The sequence below is a fragment of the Glycine max genome, chromosome 17, assembly GCF_000004515.6.
Source record: "Glycine max cultivar Williams 82 chromosome 17, Glycine_max_v4.0, whole genome shotgun sequence".
NCBI lineage: Eukaryota > Viridiplantae > Streptophyta > Magnoliopsida > Fabales > Fabaceae > Glycine > Glycine max.
Genome location: NC_038253.2, coordinates 5,200,568 through 5,212,683, shown reverse-complemented (window position 1 = coordinate 5,212,683; position 12,116 = coordinate 5,200,568). Strand labels below are relative to the sequence as shown.

Sequence of the window (12,116 nt, the reverse complement as noted above, 5' to 3'; positions counted from 1 at the left end):
AGTCGAATGCCATTTAAGTCGGTTTGAAATGAACTGCGCATGTAACTATATACAATGCGATCACATAGATATAACAAACCCTAGCAGACCCTTTCAGTTATGATTCAATTTCTAATCATATGCATGATGTATGCATTTACATATATATGTTTAAGATCCAATTGAAGGCCAAAAAGTGCGCAAGATGAGTGTGGACTGTTGTAACAGATATAATTCTGCATGTTAAACTAAAGTTCGGACATAACCCCCCTAATCAAGCTTGTTTGCGAAGCCATACATAATCTAATCTGCAAGGAATCTTTGAGAAGATCTTGTTAAAGGACCTCTATTCTGTGTATTGAGTCATGAGTCGGATGAACACTTGTTTTTGCTGAAGGTGGAGTGGTGAACAAATACCTCTGACTGTATGCTTTAGCTATCAAAATGGGCTTTTCCCATATAACAGTTTCCGAGACTAATAGAGTTATTAAAGTAGCTATTCCGGTGATCAAGAACAGCCCTGAAAAGCTATGAAAGTTGAGACTTGGAGTAGCGGAAGAAATTTCCGCAGACGGGTCTTCTCCTCCAATATCATCATTCTTCCCCAAGTAATTTTCCTCAATTTCTTTCATTAAATCACTTTCAGTCTTCTTCAATATGGCTCTCGAAAAGTAAGCCGTGAGATTGGAGTTTAAAGGGAATGCCTGATAAATTAAATAAACACCCATAACTAGTTATAATACTATATATAGTTTTAAAAAATTAACTAAATTCCTTCATTTTTAAAGCAAGACACACAAAATCAGATTTTGTAACTAACAACTGATAGACTAATGAATTAGTTACAACTTCTATATTTTATGTGTGTTTAATTAATATACTTTAAAAAGAAATGAAACTAAACAGAATACAATAAATGAAAATATATAAGATTGATGGAGTGGTTAAGAAAGATAAATAAAAATAAAAAAATCACATGTTTTTTATCTCTAACTAACAAAAAAATATGTCGATAAAAAATAAAACAGAACAGAACACAGTAAACATTCTGTTATGTTCTGTTTAGACACCAAAGATAAGGCTACCGTAGATTGTTCAAGAATGAGAAATAGAGAGGAGGCACTTACAAAGGTAGGACACTTCATCGAATATAGCTGCAACACCACCACCTTGGCTTCCAGATTTTAAAGCCTTATAATACTCAGCACTGTTGCTATATGACCTCAGCTTGGATGGGTCAAATTTAAATTGCTTAAATAACACATCTTTAACGAAAGACCCAGTTTGATATCCAACATAATAACCCTCCCCTTTTCTCAGAAAACGGGGTCTTAACTGATCCAAGGTCAATATAGAAGTCAAGTTTGCAGTGTAACTTTGCATAAGCACGAACGCCAATAGAAGCCATACCATCAACACAAATCTCGAGCAGTTTTTGACGACTACTTGTCAAAAATTCAAAATTAATACAATAATTAATCCATACATAAATTATACTCCCTCTGTCTCAAAATAAGCATCATCCTAAGACAAAAGACAATTTTTTATTTCGGTACATAGAAAGATGTCCTGTCATAACTAACCTAGTAGCCTGATTTTATATTACATACCCTAAAATATCCTTTAGGGGAACTGAAATATGTAAAATGACCTACAGTTGAGATGTTATCTTATAATCCAATATCTAAGAAAAAGTCATCAAAAACATGTTAAAATTACAATACACATGCTGAACCATCATACAACTCACTAGAAACAATAGAGAAAGCTGACATGAGAGGACCATAAACTCCACTAACAGGAATCCTTGTAGTCCCCTTGCCAGCCCAGTAGAATTGAACCAATGAAATATTTAGCAGCACCACTACCTAACCCATCTCCATCTCCATCTCCTACATAGTGAATATTTTCATCATGTTCCATCACCCTTATATTCTTTCCACGACGATTAACATGAAAACAATGTGAATCTGCAATAATAGAAAGATGAAGTTAGAAAATTTCTGCCAAGTTAAACAAGGTGAAGCAATCATTAGTTCTACAAGCAGCTTAATCACGTAAAATTGTTGTAAGAATGGTCACTGCATACAAATTTCAGGAAAAAAATATTATCAACAGTCAAATTTTTTTAATTGTACAATCATATTCTTCAGTGCAAAATTTATCCAATATGCTATTTTACAAGAGTTGAACCACAAGACTTATAACAAATTCCTAGTTAGAAAACTTTGGATCGAACGAATGATCCATGGATCCCTATATATTAAGAAGCAACTTTTGGAACGTGAATAACTAAAATTGATTTCTATCATGCAATTGAATAATTTTACAATGGAATTAACAGAAAAAAAAGCTTAAAAAACTCACCTAAACTTGCTATAAATGTTGAGAGTATGTAACGATACTGCTCGTTGTCATTACTCTAAATCGCCTAAATTTTAATTTTTAAATAAAATTTTTGTCAATTTTCTTATAAAAAATGAAAATAAATTTTTCACAATATACATTCATCTAATAACACACAATTACTTTTATATATATATATATATATATATATATATATATATATATATATTAACTCAGTATATATCATTCACATTACAAAAAGTAAATTAGTTCATACATATAATTAAATATGTGATTTACATCCTCAATTCAAAAAGAATTATAGAATTAGTTAGGCAGGAGTTGATTAACAAAATTCAACTCTCTCCTAAAATAATATCACGTCGGTTTAACGACTTTACAAAAGAATCTCACTTCATGTATTTTATTGTTGTCCATTTGCTTTTACGAAGGAAAGTTCACAACCTTCAAGTAGCAACCACAATTATATGAAAAAGGTCATGCGATGTAAATAAAGTGAAGGAAAATAACAATGATTTTCCAAAAATCATTTTTATTTTAAAGTTTTAAAGACAATTTTGCAAAAACCTTGTTTAAAATGTTGAGAGTATTTACAAAATAGTTACTACCTCCTAAATGATGATGGTTTTTTAAAAATCAACTTTAAATATACGGCATAAATTTATATTTATACATAAATCATTTTCAAAAATAGAAAATTTGTCCTAATGACTACAAGTCTAGCTACAACAGTCCACAATTGCTGCATTTTTCAGTTATAATTACTACGTGGTGAAGTTTATGAATTGGACCTTGAAAATGACGTGACTGGCATGGATTGAGAAATTTGATGGTTCTGACTTGCATCGTTTATCTATATATATCAAAATTGAAATATATTTTTAGGGGTGTTTTATATTTTTATTGAATTCTCTCTTTCAAAATCATACTTTTTGTATGATATAGTTTTTAATTTACTTTATTTTTTAATTAATCACGCATAATTTCTATATTTGAATTATAGTTAAATTAGTTAGATTTTTATAAGTTTATAAATAATTTTATCCATTTATTTATATTTTATACATTTAAAATACAGATTTTTTACTTGTTAAAAGTATTCTTTTTAATATGATGTACTCAGGACAAAATGTAGATAAGTCAAAACATTACACACATGCAGATGGTTACACATACAGATTCTGTATATAAGGCATTTTCGCAGAAAGATAGAGCTCTTATTTCCGTGGTGAAGATATGCTCTGCGGTTCTTGTCAGCGAAGAGTTCAATCTTCTAGCCAATGCCAATATCCGTTGACAAAGTCACTGAACAACCAAATGAGTATAAGACAAAATATTTTCATTTTTATTTCGGTACATAGATATTTGATATTTCCACGCAAGTTACAAAAGAGAGAATCTATAGTTGAATATCACATATATTAATTAATTATTAATACATTACAAAAATTATTAATTCATATAATTTTAGAATGTAAATTAGCAGTCATCATGGTTCACATCATGAAATAATTTTAGAATAGAATGTTATGAATTGAAGCGCTTATTAATTAGGCAGGTTAAGATACTCTTTTATTCATTCTATTTATTTAATTTAGTTTTTTATTATTAAAATGTTCATTATAATTGTTTTTATTAAAATGTTTAATATAATTCTTTTTGTCTTTTTTCATTAACAATGCTAGTCTTTTAGTGATGTGTCCATTTTTTATTGGAGTAATAAGTCAACATCATGAGAAAAACAGAAAGAACAACATTACATATTTTAACAATTAAAAAATTATATTGAACATTTTAATAATAGACTGATCAATTAAAAAAATTAAAAATGTAGAAATACCAAAAGAGTAAAAAAAAATGCTATTGACTAATTAAAAGAGTAATTTAGTCATTAGTTGGGCGAAACTATTCAAATAAATTGGTATTGCAAATGTCATAATCCTGCAATCCTGACGAGACAATCTCAGTGCACGAAGTTGTCTTAAAGTTTATTTATTTTGAAAAAAAAAATACTAAAAAAAACTCATTTAAAAGTAAATAATTTTCGAAATTAAATTTTAAGTTTGAAAACAAATTATATTATGATGTTTGTTAAAATCGATTTTTTAATTAAAAGTCTAAAATAATGATAACTTAATAATTACTTTAGTCATTAAAATTTGAATAACAAAAGAAAATCAAAGTTAGAAAAACATTTATTATTTAATTTTTGAATGAAGATATGTTTTATTAAAAGAAAACAAAAATAATTCTTGGAATCAAAGAAGGAAATTTTTTGAAATTTGTTTTTGAGCATGAGAAGTAGAAAAGTATCTTCATCATATTATAAGGGGATATGATAGATGGAAATAAATGTAAGAGATCCAATTAAAGTCCAAAAAGTGCGCAAGATAAGAGTCTGCATATTAATAATCTTCAACTAAAGTTCATACATATGACCCCCTAATTAAGCTTTTTCCTCCTATTATTTTTGCCATATACTATATATACACACAGACGAGTTCTACAAGTTTGCCAAGCCATACATACATATATACAGAATTTAATTTCCATCTGCATGCAAGGAAATCTTTGATGAGAAGGGACTTATTAAACGGCCTCTATTGATCCGTGCGTTGAATCTTGAGTTGGATGAACTCGTGTTTGTGGGGAAGGTGGAGTGGAGAACAAAAACTTCTGACTGTATGCCTTGGCTATCAAAATCGCCCTTTGCCAAATAACAGTTTCTGAGACCAATAGCGCTAATAAAGTAGAAATCCCTGTAATCAAGAATAACCCTGCAAAACTATGAAAGTTGAGACTTAGAGTAGCAGAAGAAATTTCAGTAGACGTCTCTTCTCCTCCAATATCATCATTCTTCCCAAAATATTTTTCCTCAATTTCTTTCATTAAATCACTTTCAGTCACATTCAAGATGGCCCTCGAAAAGTCAGCAGTGAGATTGGAGTTAAAAGGAAATGCCTGAAAAAAATAAGAATAAAATAACTAATTACAATACAAACGATAAATGCAGTCATTGTGTGTGTGTGTGTATATATAACTGATATGATGTTAAAAAAATTAACTAAACTACTTCATTTTTAAAGCAACACACACAAAGTCTACTATAGTTTAGTCTTACAAGAAAAAAACAACCGGCATCAAAGAAAATGAACCGAAACAGAAGATTGTTCAAGAACGAGAATTATTAGAGAGAGGAATTGAAGCACTTACAAAACCAAACCCAGCATTTCTATATCTTGGGCCCGACAAGATGTAATTGGATCCGTATTCTCTAAGGTAGACTTTAAGGTAGGGCAATTCGTCGAATATAGCTGCAACACCCCCACCTTCGCTTCCCATTTTTAAAGCATCATGATACTCAGAACTTGTGTTGTATGCCCTCAGCTTGTGCGAGTCAAAATTAAATTGATGAACCAGCACATCTTTAACGAAAGACCCGGTTTGATATCCAACATAATAACCCCCTTTTCTTAGATCATTTACGTTCAGAAAACTGGGTCTTAACTGATCCAAAGTCAATATAGAAGTCAAGTTTGCAGTGTAACTTTGCATGAGCACGAACGCCAATAGAAGCCATACCATCAACACAAATCTCGAGCAGTTCTTCGCCACTACTTGTCCTGAAAATACAAATCGGTAATTAAGCACGTGTACATAGATAAACTATAGAAAATTAAAACATTAATTAACATTATATGTATAATTAATTACTTTCAGGAAGAATGGCTTGTGAAATTGGAAACCATAAGATGGTTGCAGGGCTAAGCTTTGCTCGATTTGGCGAACCCTCGTGATCAGGAAGAGCATTTACATTTCTTTCCATGATGAGTATGGAAAACCCTATGAAGGTAGAGATGATGACTATGCTCAACCAAAGCTCCCAGCTGAATGGTTTCACGAAAATCCACATGGCTTGTTGCCTCCCATGTTGAGCTGGTACTAACATTTTAACTCCCGAACCTGTATATGGCAGCGTGAAATCTACGAAATTTGAACGGTTCGCCAGAATTGTTACATCCCCTACCACAACATCGTACTGCTCCATCGTATTTTTTTCAGTAAAGAAACAAATAGAGTCATCAAATTCTGTCTTTATTTTGATCTAAATAAAAAAGGCATATAACAAAAATATGAATGAATTTACTAATAATTAACTAACCTTTGCTGGGATCTGATGGAGAAGTGCATCGTATGTTCCAGAAATCTCACTTGATTCAATACCATAAGGTTGTTGAATATGAAGAGAAACCTTGAAAGGTAAGCGGGTAACAACGGCATTGAAAACATCCATGCAATATCCAGATACGTTGTACTTTTTTTCATGAGAGTCCGAAGGTACTACATCCACAAATTGGCGGAAACCATCTTTCTTGGGTACCCCTACTCTCAACTTGATCGGTGTTGCATTTGACCCATTCCCCGTTTGTGTCTGTAGCAGCACAAACGAAAAGATCAGAAAACGAGAGAGAGAGAATGAAAAGCACTTAGCCATCGTATAAGTAGCAAAAGTACTTTTTTGACTGTGGGTACACTCTCGTCGATTCCCTCCTCTTTATATAGAGAGTTTGAGTTGGACACGAATGCTTTTGCTTCTAACGAGTAGGTAACCGTTTTTTTTTATATGTACTTATTAAAAAGTTTGACAAGTCTTATTTGAATATTATTAATATACAGTTATAAATATATCATCAACGAAATACACATAAAATAAATATAATTAGCATTGTTTCAATATTTTTGTTTATTCAAAGATTGACCAATCATTAGTGAATCTTGATGAAGAAGTCGTCAATATGGAAAGAAAAGAAAAAAGATATGGAAAATAAACTAAATGTATCTTATAATTTGAAATAACATACTCAATTTGCTTACTTCACAACTTTAAATATGAAATGTCAACAACTGAAAAATTGACGAGTGCTAGGAAAAGAAAAAGGTGCTATACTAAAAAGAAAAATGTGTTATACCTAAACTAGTCATATTTTTAGAACTTTAAATATTTTTATTTATTTTTAAGAGTACTATGAAACATTCTTTAACTAGTTATAATTTATTGAAAATTATAAAATTAGAAGAGAAAATTATTAAATATGATGTTAGACACGTAATTTCATTATTTTAATTAAATTTTAACCAATGAAAGAAAATATATTTAAAAGAGAATGTTTTTTTTAGAAAAAAAGAGAAAGTGTTAGTTGTGTGTTTTTAGTGTCTATTTTTATTTTTTATACATTTAAAAGTTAATATACAGACTATTTATTTATTTACCGATTGAAAGCATTCCATGGATATGAAATAGTCAGCACATAGTGTAGAAAAGTCAATATTTAAAGTACGCATGTGGCTATATGCGATACTTATTTCAAGGCTACCTATAGATAGACAGTAATGTGTAAGGCATTTTCGCAGAAAGGTAGAGTTCTTATTTTCATAGAGAAGATAATGAAGATATATTACGGCGGTTCTTGTCAGAAAGACTTTAAGCATCCTAGCCTTTGACCAAACAACCAGACGAGGGAAAGTAAACCTAACATCCTAGCCTTAGTTAATTGCCTCGTCGCTTCAAACCCTATAATAATAAAATAAATGGGTAATGAGAATGTGACCATCATGCTATCAAAATCGTCGTCCTCTCCGCAACTTAACTGTTCCAAGATGTCAATTGACCATATTAAGTGGAAATAATCAAGAAACAAAAAAAATAAAATTCTGGCTATGAAGAATTTGCCACCGTTTGTCGTCGACAACGCAAACAAAAGTTGTTCAAAGAAATTAAAAGTAAACATGTAAAATGGAACCGATAAAAAAAAATATGAAAGAAATTATTGAATTGTGAAGAGTTCATAGTTACCATTAAGGCACTTACGGATTATCATTGTGGTTATGGATAATTATAAGTGAAACTTGATAGATTAATACGCAGGAAGAGCTGTTATAATTTTTTTTAAATAATATGTAGTAATTGTTCATATAGTTACCACTGACGGATTTGTGGAATATCAACATGAACTCTTCACAATTGAACTTTTTTTTTTTTTAAATATTTTCATGCATATAAGTAGGAATGGAATCCTAACTAAGATCCTTAAATAAAATACTTAATTATTTTCTATACATAAGAATGAATATATTATACGAAAGTAAAATTATTAATGAATTAAATCGTCTTGAATTCATAAAAGAAAATTTTACATTAGGTAAAATAAAATAAAACAAAAATAGTATTATACTATTATATAAGCATTATCATTTTCTTTCGTATTCATCATTAGTTTTTATTACAATTATAAATTTAAATATCCACAAATATTTTTTATATAATTAATGTAAGTCATTTTTCTTTTGTGAGGGAAACATATTTTTAAAAGAGAAATGAGTAATTTTAGAATTTAATATAAATTATTTTTATTAAAATGAAGTATATTTTTCAAACAAACATTTATATAAATCAAAATAATATAAAACTTATAAATTAAAATAATATAAGACTTATGTAAATATAAAATTATTTGAATATACTACAGTATTCATAACCATATTAATACATTTTTTTTAAATATTTATATACATATTTATGAATGAGAAGTACATTAGAAAATAATAATCATAATATCTATAATACAATAATAAAAATATTATATATAATTCATTACTCTTTAGTCGTTAAAACTCTGGTGGAGGAAATTACACATTCACTTCAGTCAGTCTTTACGTTTTAGCTGTGTACCTCTGCTCTCACTTCCTTCCTTCCTTCCTTCAATTGTTCTAACTCTTAGCAGCCATGGCGAGCACCAAAGTTCAGAGGGTTATGACTCAGCCCATTGTACCATTCTCACATGCCTTTTTGCTTTCAATTTTATTTTTGCTGAAACTCTAACCTAACCTAACCTCATTCCCTTCATGATTTTGTCAGAACTTGATTTTCAGGTTTCTTCAGAGCGTAAGTCCTCTCCCACTCTCAGTCTGTTTGTTAATTCCGTCTGGGTTTTCCCTAATTCCCCTTACTCTAATGTTAATTTACTCAGAAAGCACGCATTCAGATTTGGCTATTTGAGCAAAAGGATTTGAGGATTGAAGGCAGAATCATTGTGAGTCTTATTTTTTATGCTTGTTTGTTACATGGGTGTTCATCAAAATTTTGTTTTGTCGACTTTAAAATGTCTTGCGAGGAGATGAAAAATCTTCATCACACGGAAAGACCTTGTGATGTTTTTTTTTTTAAAAAAAAAAAATTGTGTAAATACATATGTGTTCTGTGATTATCATTGTATTGGATTGTGAGGGAATTTAGTTTAACAGTGGTGTTCTGTTGTTCCTTTAAAAAATTTCTAGTCATACACTTAAATTTACCCAGCACTATTTATTCCATATTGTCAAAAAAGTGTGGATTTTCCTCACGCATTCTGTGATTTGAGTTCATATGATCATGTCTAAAACATTGTGATCTAAAATTTGTTGACTTCAGGAAATTTTGTAAACTTTTTCAGTTCTTTGGGGGAATTAACTGTGGTAGGGTAGTTGTATACAACATACCGTTGTTAAAAATATTGGTCATTTGAGCAATTGAGCTGTTAGTCTAAGGATAATGTGATTTTATTGTTTTTCAAATAGGGTTTTGATGAATACATGAATTTGGTTCTTGATGATGCTGAAGAAGTGAGCATCAAGAAGAAGAGCAGAAAGACATTAGGTATGCTTCGGTTTCTCAAATTTTGTTTTATGTGTGTTTGCCATTCATGCATTTCTGAAGGATTTTTATTTTTATTTTTTATTTTTATCAGGGAGGATCCTTCTTAAAGGAGATAACATAACTTTAATGATGAACACGTAAGTGAAATCAAATTGTACTTTCATATTTCTCATGATTTTTTTTTAAAATTAAGTGAAACAATTCTCTTACAATTTTTTCTTATTAATTCCAGGGGGAAATGATGAACACTCCAGGACAGTTGTAAACTATATTCCCATCAAACAAGAAGGCATAATTATCTTTCCCTTTGGTTTGTATTCATCTAACAAACTCTCAAACCAGAAGCTGATGATTTTATGATTGAGGAAGTATAGTACCAATATTACAACATTTCCCTCATTTGTTGGCTTTCTTCTTTTATTGTTTATTTGGTATCTTATTCAATCCTTTAGAGAAGTTTGTTAGATCGATTTCTTTGGATGTCTTTTTGTTGTATTTGCCAAGGTTTTGCAAAAGGCAAAATGTCTATTATGCAGGATGTGAAATAGTGCATTTTGATAACATTCACTTCTATTGATTTGGACTGCTTCCAAATACTGAGTCTGTGACAATTACTAGAAGATGACCTCAAATATGGAATAGTTCTAATAGCATTTATGGTGAGGAAGTTGCACAATTAATATATTGATATATTCTAGTAGCTATTCTTGAATTTTCCTTCTCATCATCTTATTCTCTTAGGCTATGCTACAGTTGGTAGAAACAGAAATGAAATGCTAGGGGATGTAATGGAATCTCATCAGTTGTCATTGTTTGAATTCTTAAAAGATGGAACTGACCGGTTGAACTCTGTTGAGTCTATTCCATCTCATTCTATCCAATGCCCAGTTTTTCTTCTCTAATTTGGGAGGACAAAGCTAACTCATTTATTTTTGAATAATTATTAAATTATGCTTTTGTCCTTAACCCTGCATAAAGTGGGTAAGTGTTATCCCCATAGTTCATGGTTGCTGGCTCCTTGCTTTGTGGCTTTATCATTATTCACTTGTTCTGATTCTGATTCCTGATTTTCTTCTTCCGCGGCTAGGTATATCCTCATATGGTATATTTCCTCATTTTTGGATTTGTTCTTGTAATTTATCTCTCCATTCAAAACACATACATCTCTCTCATGTTTGCCTTTGTGTTTTTTTGTGTTTGTCACCTTTGGCATAAGATTGCCGTATTACCTATAGACTGTAGTCAATGGATCTTATACCAAATTGTTAATAAAAAAAAGGGCTTAAATACATTTTTGGTCCCTTCAATTTAGCACTTTTTTCGATTGTGTCCCGGTAAATTTTTTTTCCATTATAATCCTTGCAAGATAGTACTTATAGTTTCGGTCCTCTTCTCTTGTGTCTAGACTGCTAGAGTCATATCCATATCCATCATTAAATAAGTTGTGGAAATACGCCTTCCACCTTTCCTTGATATCTTTTTCATGCACTAAGACTTTGCCTTCTTCATCCTTAACACACTTTACTTGATCCAAATCTCTAGTCTTCCTCTCTCTACCCTTAGCAAGCCTATATATAGATCTTTCTCCGTCCCTGGTTCCTAGAGCTTGGTATAGTCCGTCAAAAGCTTGGGCTCTTGCCTCACTCACCGCCTTCTTGGTTTCATTTCTATCGTCGGATTCAGAAACAGGAAGTAAAGGAAGCGTTGAAAAGAATGAGTAATGGTAAGGCAGTGGGGCCAGACAACATACCTATTGAAGTGTGGAAAACTCTTGGAGATAGAGGTCTTGAGTGGCTCACCGAACTCTTTAACGAAATTATGAGGTCAAAACGCATGCCGGAGGAATGGAGGAGAAGCACGTTAGTGCCAATCTATAAGAACAAGGGGGATATACAAAATTGTGCAAATTATAGGGGAATCAAGCTCATGAGTCATACCATGAAATTATGGGAAAGAGTGATCGAACGGAGATTAAGAAAGGAGACTCAAGTTACTGAGAATCAATTTGGTTTCATGCCGGGAAGGTCGACCATGGAAGCGATTTATTTATTACGGCGGGTGATGGAGCAATATCGCA

General features: G+C 31.0%; 2 protein-coding genes across 2 annotated transcripts; one reads left to right on the top strand and one right to left on the bottom strand.

The window, feature by feature from the left end:
* Nucleotides 1-4,728: 4,728 nt before the first annotated feature.
* Nucleotides 4,729-6,877, bottom strand: LOC100807817 (glutamate receptor 2.8-like). Its single transcript, NM_001255505.2, is given in 4 exon segments — nucleotides 4,729-5,307; nucleotides 5,560-5,969; nucleotides 6,061-6,385; nucleotides 6,509-6,877. Coding segments are annotated over 4 exon segments (1,440 nt in total). The 5' UTR covers nucleotides 6,842-6,877; the 3' UTR covers nucleotides 4,729-4,935.
* A 2,143-nt stretch (nucleotides 6,878-9,020) lies between these two features.
* Nucleotides 9,021-10,600, top strand: LOC100306304 (small nuclear ribonucleoprotein E). Its single transcript, XM_003549452.5, has 6 exons — nucleotides 9,021-9,172; nucleotides 9,263-9,289; nucleotides 9,375-9,437; nucleotides 9,961-10,039; nucleotides 10,131-10,176; nucleotides 10,272-10,600. Exons 1-6 carry the CDS (start codon nucleotides 9,131-9,133, stop codon nucleotides 10,279-10,281), a joined length of 267 nt encoding a protein of 88 aa, XP_003549500.1. The 5' UTR covers nucleotides 9,021-9,130; the 3' UTR covers nucleotides 10,282-10,600.
* The last annotated feature ends 1,516 nt before the right edge of the window (nucleotides 10,601-12,116 follow it).